This window comes from Erythrolamprus reginae, chromosome 2, assembly GCF_031021105.1.
Source record: "Erythrolamprus reginae isolate rEryReg1 chromosome 2, rEryReg1.hap1, whole genome shotgun sequence".
Taxonomy (NCBI): domain Eukaryota; kingdom Metazoa; phylum Chordata; class Lepidosauria; order Squamata; family Dipsadidae; genus Erythrolamprus; species Erythrolamprus reginae.
In genome coordinates, this window is record NC_091951.1 from 169,414,627 (window position 1) to 169,424,094 (window position 9,468).

The following is a 9,468-nucleotide window of genomic DNA, read 5'->3' on the forward strand; positions in this document are numbered from 1 at the left end:
CCTCAGTGGCCATCTAGTCTGACCCCCATTCTCATTCAGGAGACTTACAGAATGATAGAGAGGGAAGGGGCCTCAGTGGCCATCTAGTCTGACCCCCATTCTCATTCAGGATTTTTGTGACGAAAGGGCTGGGGCGAAGAGCTACGGGCCTTTGGGCGAGGGAGAGAATGCAGCGGCCGATCAGCTGCTGCAGAAGAAAGAGCTTCGTCCAACTGGCGCAGGCAAAAAGTCCCATCCCCCTCCCTAGCAATTTCCAGAGTTTATCTATTGTGGTCACATACCTCCTTTCTGGCGAGATCTCGGTCCATAAGTGAGGAACAATAAAGGAACTTACTCTGAAATAATTCTGTGTGTCTTTCTTGGCCTGATCAACAAATTTTAGCCATTCTATGTGATTACGTCACAGAGAAGTAGGGAAATTTCTAGTGACTCAGTTTTATATAAATAGTCGAGATAAACTTTGTGGGAAGGAACAGGACTGCATAGCACGGGTTAACACTTTTAGGTTTAGAGACAAAGACAGACTCTCTGGTTGGATGTTGCTTGCTTTTCTCAGAATGTTTTTTTCACATTACCAAAGTGTACTTCTCTGGTCCCCTGGGGACTTATATCACCATAAGCATCACATTCAATTCATGCGTCAGATCTGTCATGTGCCTCTTTTGACAAATGATATTAATTAGCATTTCTCAAACTGGCCATTAGTATTAATACTACAGGGAGGTAGCTGGAATAACTGTTGCATCAGGGTTGTCTCTGTGAAACATTCACCAGTTTGGGGGTCATTTTCTATTTTGTTTTCTCTGCAGATAATACAAATTGGACATGTTTATGAATTACTCTAATCAATTTAGCTTTTTTTAGCCTCGTGCATATTGATTTGAAACTAAATCCTACTTTGCTCAATGGGTGAATAGCTCCGGTTAATGCAGGAGTTCGGGAAAAGGAGTATAAATAGTCATCAAATCAGAATGATTTTTTCTTGATTTCTGAAATTGATGTAAAGAGTGGATTCATAAAAAATGTGGAGTCTCCGAGTCTCCAGAGAGGGGCGTCATACAAATCTAATAAATTATTATTATGATTTGATTTGATTTGATTTGATTTGATTTGATTTGATTTGATTTGATTTGATTTGGTTTGGTTTGGTTTGGTTTGGTTTGGTTTGGTTTGATTTGAGATTTGATTTGATTTGATTTGATTTGAGATTTGATTTGAGATTTGATTTGATTTGATTTGATTTGAGATTTGAGATTTGATTTGATTTGATTTGATTTGATTTGAGATTTGATTTGATTTGATTTGATTTGATTTGATTTGAGATTTGATTTGATTTGAGATTTGATTTGATTTGATTTGATTTGATTTGATTTGATTTGAATGCCGCCCCTCTCCGTAGACTCGGGGTGGTTAATAACAATAATGAAACAACATGTAACAAATCTAATATTTAAAATAATTTTAAAAACCCTTATTTAAAAAAGCAAACATACACACAAGCATACCATGCATAAATTGTATAGGCCTAGGGGGAAGGGAACATCTCAATTCCCCCATGCCTGACAACAAAGGTGGGGGTTTATTTTTATTATTATTATTATTATTATTAATAATAATAATAATAATAATAATAATAAATGAATGCTATGCTATTGTCAAAAATAATTAGACCTTACTAATGATGTTACCTAGTTTGCATAATGAAAGCTCTGCAAGAAAACAACCAAGATCAAACAGTGCCAAGGAGTTTCAGACTTTACTTTTCTTTATCTGAAAAATGAAAGGGTTAGGATTATTTAAGCAAAGACTGGGAAACCTCACCTTAAAAGGTGAAATAAACGTAAATAATGAGCTATTTAAAGGAAAATATTAGAGTGCTTGAGCGTACATTAGGAATGTTAATTTTTAATCTATATCTTATGATTTTCAGATGCTGAGGAGAACAGACATTCTGTAAGTATATTATTCATTTGACTTGTACATATTGGGAGAAGTGTTTCATATTTCAGTTGTCAAAACAGATGCCAAGTTGGATTTGATTCATAAATAACGTTTAGAGCCTGTTGCACGTCATTCAATGTATTCTGAATCTGCCGGCTGTATATCATAAATAAACAGAAAGAGATGTGATAAATTTAATGCTTGAAACTGTTTGGAGGATTACTTTGTCTTGGATTAGGAGCGTGCAAGTTGATTAATACCCAGCTTGTGTGTATATTCTAGAATGTATTGTGGATTAGGGCTAATTCCCAACACAATATACAATATACATACAAGCTGGGTATTAGTCAACTTGTATGTTCATTGCCAATCTATTGCAAATTTTGTTGATCCTGGCTATACTGAGGATGTCTCTGTGACTCTTGGTTGTCTAATGCAACACTACTGCTATTTCTTTGTCTGGGGGGGGGGGAGTAAGTAAGTAAGTAAGTAAGTAAGTAAGTAAGTAAGTAAGTAAGTAAATAGTTCTGATTGTCAGCCAATCAGCTCTCTAGAGATATTTTGTCCTGTCCTGAGAGGGCAAGCCTCATTGGCTAGCGTTTTTCCTTGATTTGCATACATGAAACATGCCTTTCCTCGTGATGACAAGGAAGAACGCGGTTTAAATATTGTAGGTTTTGTGTACGCCTGATGAAGTGGATTATAATTCATAAGAATGTATACCATTGTTAGTTTAATTCTTTAAGATGTTAGCAGCAACAAACTAACATCACTATCCATCTGGTATTTATGAGTTCTAAGATGGATATAATGTATAGCACAATTGCTTCGCTGCATCTTTACCAATTCCCAGCAGAGTTTTTGTTTGTTTGAGCAAAATGAAATTAACTGTTTAGTTAAAAGTGGCCACAAAGAAATGTTGCGATTTATTCCAATTGAACTAAACCTGTTTAGATGATGCTCTGAAAGGAACTGAAATCGGCATAGTGGATCAATTTCACAGATTCCCTGTTAAACGTCTGTTATTCCTGTTATTTGAAATCAAGCTAAACTAGGAGAATTTCAAAGTATAATGAAACTGGAATCAAATGAGAACTATGGAGTTATTTGGAGTTATTTTAGGAAGTGTCATCCTACTTTCCAGTGGACATAAAATAGAAGCTGATAGAATTGCTTTTTTTGTCATTGTCCACTTCAGAATCCTGGATGAGTGAATTTCTCCCTGAGGCAGGCTACTCATAATGTAAGCTATCCCAAGCTAGTTTTGAAAGTTTCAACGGCAAAGTTTGAGTTACTCAGAAAGGAACTGGGTGTGGGTTTCCTTCCTGGAATCATAACTGGCAATCTTTCTGTACTGTTTAATATTACCACCACTTTCTGAAAACATTTTAAAAGGAAATATCTTAACAATTTAGTATTGTTTGGTTGGCCTCAGAAATACAACCTGATTTTGTAGACTCTTCTCCTTCAATCCTTTTACCTTCTTGTGTAGATATAGTTGTTTGTTTTACTGAGATCTTAGTACAATACAGTATATACCGTACTATGTTTGAAGTGACAAAATGAGAAAGATGTAAATTTACTTTACACTCTCAAAGAAAATATTAAAAATAGTAATGTGAGATACTTTGGAAATACCCAAATACCCAAAATTGAAATTCTAGAATAGTAATTGGATGTATGTCTTAGGAGTGTGTATTTGTATACTCTTAATAATGCAACTCATAGTGCTGTTGGAATGTACAAGCTTCTTTCTGTATTACAAAGTACCTGTAACAATCCCTTAAAAGGCCAAATGATGCTACTTGCAGGTGTATATCTGTTCATTTGGCTATGAATGTTTGCTGACAATGTGGATCTGAAAACTTTATGGATGATGGCATGTGGGAGGGAAAAAAATTAAATGAAACCGAAAAGCTACCTATATGGAAAAATTGGGACATATCCACACAGCACAGCAATGGGATTTGAAAGTAATTGTGTAGATGGATGTGAGCTGTAGACATTATTACAGTATTTAGACTTTCAAATCTTTATTGACTTCTCAATAAATTTAGTGGTGATGAGATAAAGGGGGAGATCCTCTTTTGGATCAATGGGTAGCTAAAGAAAGAAGAAAGTTAAAGCAAAATAAATAAAATAAAATATCCAGAGATGATAAGCACAGGTCTTTCAACATTGGATTGGTGCTTTGAACTTATTTATAATTAATCCAATTCAGAGATGTTGGAGAACTAATTTACTAAAAATATAAGATGGCTCATAAAGACATTTAGCAGACCCAAAAACATCTCCAGTTTGGAGTATTGTTTTGCATTAAAATGGCTAATGCAATTGAATTTAAGAAAATGTACTATCCTGCATATCAGTAGTCTAATTTTGTCTATACTCTGACAAGCTTTCAGTTAGCAATGACTAACTAGGAAAGAGATCTTGATGGGATGAAGTCACTCTCGATGAAAACACTGTACAATTGTTCAGTTGTTTGGTGAAAAGAGCAATTTCTGTCCTAGAGGCCATTAAGAAAATAAAATAAAAACTGTTGATATTGTAATGCTTTTTTATTTGTTCTCAGTATCTCAGTAAATTGTAAATTGTAAATTGAGTTGTATCTCAGTAAATGACTATGCAATCTAGAGTATAATCCCACTTAAAATGTGATATACTTTTCTCATAATTAAACCTCAAAAGATATTTTAGAGATGTAAAAATGTAGGCAATGGTAACTAGAATAAAAAAATCTGAAGTAACATGTAAGATCATCTTTCTTTCTTCCTTTCTTCCTTTCTTCCTTTCTTCCTTTCTTCCTTTCTTCCTTTCTTCCTTTCTTCCTTTCTTCCTTTCTTCCTTTCTTCCTTTCTTCCTTTCTTCCTTTCTTCCTTTCTTCCTTTCTTCCTTTCTTCCTTTCTTCCTTTCTTCCTTTCTTCCTTTCTTCCTTTCTTCCTTTCTTCCTTTCTTCCTTTCTTCCTTTCTTCCTTTCTTCCTTCCTTCCTTTCTTCCTTCCTTTCTTTCTTTCTTTCTTTGATTGTTTCTACCCATTCTGTTTTTTTGACAGTACAGGCATACTTGGTGTACTGTTGATTATCCAGAAAGACCCAGAAAGCAAATCTTTTTTGTCATAGGGTCTGCCCTTTGGAAAAATATTCTCTCCAGAATTAGACTGGCCCAGACAATCCCAATTTTTCAGGAAGTCTTAAAAACATTAATATATTCCCAGACATGTGGCTAGTTAATGCCATTGAAATCTTGCCATTTTATTGTTGACTGGGTTTTACCCTCAATTGCCATTATGGTCTTCATATACTGTTGTTTACTATGATAGTTTTTATTTGATATTGTGTTTATGTGGTGTCAAGTTGCCATATAAATCAAAAGTATATAATAAAAAAGCACTTTTTCATCTTTATCTTTATCTGGGAATTTTTACAATAGAAAACAAATATCTAAGAGGATGGACATGGTAGTGATTTCTAAAATCTTGCATGACATGGAAAAAGTCTAGAGCCAAGTTTTTCTTTCTGTCAAACCCTCGATCAACTTAGGAACTTGTACAAGCTGAAGCCACATTGTACCAAGAACCTGCCTTACGTTATACAGAACCAAGTTGGCACAGTAGTTAGAATGCAGTACTGCAGGTACTTCAGATGACTGCTAGCTGCAGTTTGGCAGTTCAAATCTCACCAGGCTCAAGGTTGACTCAGTTTTCCCAGCTTGTTGGGGGAAATAGGCTGACTGTGTAAACCGCTTAGAGAGGGCTGTAAAAGCACTGTGAAGAGGTATACTGTACAGTGTTCCCTCGATTTTTGCGGGTTCGAATTTCGCGAAAAGTCTATACCACGGTTTTTCAAAAATATTAATTAAAAAATAATTTTGCAGTTTTTTCCCCTATACCACGGTTTTTCCCGCCCGATGACGTCATATGTCATCGCCAAACTTTCATCCACCTTTAATAAATATTTTAATCAACTTTAATAAATAAATAAACATGGTGAGTAATAATCTAAATGGTTGCTAACTGAATGAGAAACTGCAGTTTAGGGGTTTAAAGTGTTAAAGGAAGGCTTGTGATACTGTTCATAGCCAAAAATAGTGTATTTACTTCCACATCTCTACTTCGTGGAAATTCAACTTTTGCGGGCGGTCTCAGAACGCATCCCCCGCGAAAATCGAGGGAACACTGTATAAGTCTAAGTGCTATTGCTATATGCAATAATAGTATGGCGTGCTAGAGCAGGGAATTCTGGGAGTTAAAGTTCACAAGTCTTAAAGTTGCCAGAGCCCCCTGTGCTATAAGATAAGGCCATCAGTGGTTACCAATCATGTTGAATACACATTGCTGCATAAAACGGAGATTTGCATTCTAAGAAATGCTGCATTTATTGTGTGTGCTATGTATCATTAGTTCTTCTAACGTTATAATCTCATTGCTTGCAGAGAATAGAACCTTCTCCTGATGGGACTTAGAAAAAGGTGGCAGCGGAAATGCGTGAAAACAAGATGGTGGATGTCCTACCAGTTCCAGCTATTCTGCAGCATTTAGGTGCTTTCAGAAGTTGCACTTTGCTTGAGCGGTTGGTAACCCCTGTGGGGTGAACCGAGCATCTACAGTATACAGTACTTTTGCTGTTTGCCATTGCCATCCCATAACCTACTGGCACACTTTCCAAATGGTTGTTCCATATTTTTTTTAAATGCTATTCTTAAGTGGAAGCATGTATTTACAAGGAGTATTTGCCATCTTAGTTGGTTGTTCTTAATCTTTCAAGCCAGAAAATAAACCTGCCAGATCAATTATCTGGTAGTGACTTCCCTGTCCTACAGATCCATGCAAGTCATCTGGCAATAAATTTGCAGGCACAAACACTGCTGGTGTTTCAACATTTCAAAGCAGTGACTTCCTGATTGAAATGTGGTCTACACAAAAACATCTTTCACATGGGAAAGCAAAATGTTATGTAACGTTTCGTGTCACTTTTGCACCATCAATGAAATGTGTCAGTTCTCCTTGGCCAGATAAGTGGTAAGAAATGTTTAATCATATGCCTGTCTCCTGTCACAAATACCCATTTCCACTGGACCATGAAAATGCCCTTAAAGGAGCTGCCATTTGAAATGTGCAATTAGAAAGAGCTATTACTTGCTCTAACGAATAGCTGACCCATTACTTCTGACTCCTCAGAGCTGGACATATGTCCCATAAGAACCAAATGCCATTCTGACAATAACTTTTAAATAAGTACGTCTGTGCAAAGAGTTTGATTCCCCTGCCCCCATAAGAGACTAATCAATTGCGGTGCAGCCTGGAATTTTTAATTGCTGCTTGTCGAATAATTTCAAATAACTTCTTTGAACTCTAAAATCCTCACGGCTGGTGAGCTGCTTGGTTATGCCTAGAAAACCAAGGGTGGACCATAATCATGATAGTAATGTTAAATGTGCACATCACTCTAAGGCATGATTAACTTAATCATGGTTTCCTAAGTCACAATGATTTGATTTTCACCATCACCTCCAACCTATGATGAAGTATTCAATAAGCCAAGGTTAAGTGATACACATTATATATAATGCTGACACAGTGCACAGATATTAGACTAAACAAATATGGAGACAAAACAGTATCTGGAGCCTGTCTGTTTTCCCAATGCACATTCAACATAATCAGTGTTCATAGGATCTTGATGCACTGACCATGTGTATGTACTGTTGTTTCAAAAGTTACAAGAAAATGAATGGAGGAATAGCTAGTTATCATGACCCCATGCTATCTCTGGTGTCTATTCAGTCCATTCCAAAATAGCTTTTGCATAAATCAAAGGCTCTAGGACAGGGATGTCAAACTCACAGCCAGATGCATCAGGTGCTGGCCACGCCCGCCCCCAGTTTAGCAAAGGGGGGGAAGTCCCCATATGTCACAACGATGTGACAACGTGAGTTTGATACCGTGCTGTAGGACTATTGCAGCATTCTGGATGTTCTGCCATGTTGGCTGGGCCTGTGAGAATAGCTGTTTATCCTGATTAGAGAACCACAGGTTTTCCAACATTGTCTTACTTTGCCTGCTGCTGTTTTTGCAATTGCTTCTTCTGAGCATCAAATCTCTCAAGAGAGCAGACTCTTGATGACAGTTTGCCGCTGGAATAAATTGTCCACATTCGAGTCTGAGCGAAGCTTTGTCATTCAAGTTTACCTCAGTGTTAACTGATGGGAAGAATGAAACGGGATGTTAATTTGTAATGTATATTCCATATGGCTTTCATTTAAGTGCATTGTATTGAGTTAAAGACAAGGAAGATTTCGGCATAATCTCCTGTGCAAGTACAAACGCAGGATTAGCTGTATTGAAAGAAAGTAGGCTCTTTAAAAATCAAGATAAATACCTCACTGGTAAAAGTAATTCAAAATTAAATCAATTATGGACAGATAGTAGCTTCTCCTATATTGCAGGTTTTCAAGCAGATACTGACCCAATACTTAAGAACGCTGTAGCTCTGGATCTCCTGATTTAAGCAGAAGGTTGGACAAGGTCTACAAGAGCTTTCCAATTCTGTTTTTATGACATCTGTGATCAATTCACATTTTATTAATGTTTAGGAACAAGCACCTACACACAACCCAACATAACAAAGGAAAAAACATTACTATTGATAAAACACGAATGAATCCTAATGTGCTATAAAGTCAAGTGTTAATCCCCCCCACCCCACGGTTAAATGGTCTATAAACAAACATTGCAATTATTCTCATGGCCTCTGTAGATTCGTAACATCATTTCTAACATGAAGAACAGTGTCCATGTTTCAAGAAACATTATTGTGACTCATAGAAAGAATGAGACTATTCAGGTCCTCATTGGCAAAATATTAAAATGCTGTACCCCAACTTTTAAGTACAACATGAAATCATGCTGCAGAATCTTTGCAATACCCCTCTTGATGTGCATACAAGATCCAAACCATGCTTTCCTATTCAGATGTTATTCTATATAATTTGATGTGGTATTTTATTAAAGAAATAATTTGAATGTCATTTGTGAAGAATCACTTTCTTTCCTACTCATTATATGGGAATGAGCTTGAAATACTAAAATGGAGACAGGAGTGGGCTTTGTAGACACCCTGCAGGTCTTATTATCTGATTATTGTTATGCGGTTATTATTATCTGGTTAGGAGACTGGAGATTAAAACACACGAAGAAGGGTTGTAGGAACCAAATATGTTTAGTCTAATGAAAATAAGAACTAGGGGAAACATGATAGCAGCCTTTCAATATCTAAGGGGCTGCTCCAAAGACAAGTGGGTCTTGAAGGCAGGACAAGCACTTGAAGGCAAGACAAGAAGCAGCCAATGGAAATTTATGAAGGAGAGATCTAACTTAAAACCAAAGACAAATTTCCTGACAGTGAGAACAATTAATTGGTGGAACACAGTGGTGGAATTCAATTTTCTTTTATTACTGGTTTTATGGGCATAGCTTGGTGGGCGTGGCATGGCTTGGTAGGCATAGCAGGGGAAGGTTACTGCAAA

At 36.5% G+C, this 9,468-nt stretch overlaps 1 protein-coding gene across 1 annotated transcript in view; it reads left to right on the plus strand.

Annotated features, from left to right (window-relative positions):
* PECAM1 (platelet and endothelial cell adhesion molecule 1) overlaps positions 1–8,970 on the plus strand; it is a 68,890-nt gene extending 59,920 nt beyond the window's left edge. Inside the window, exons 15-16 of the mRNA XM_070740359.1 lie at positions 1,931–1,953; positions 6,376–8,970. Coding sequence (XP_070596460.1) covers positions 1,931–1,953; positions 6,376–6,405 — 53 coding nt within the window. The 3' untranslated portion in view covers positions 6,406–8,970. The remainder of the gene's footprint in view (positions 1–1,930; positions 1,954–6,375) is intronic.
* Positions 8,971–9,468: the final 498 nt, after the last annotated feature.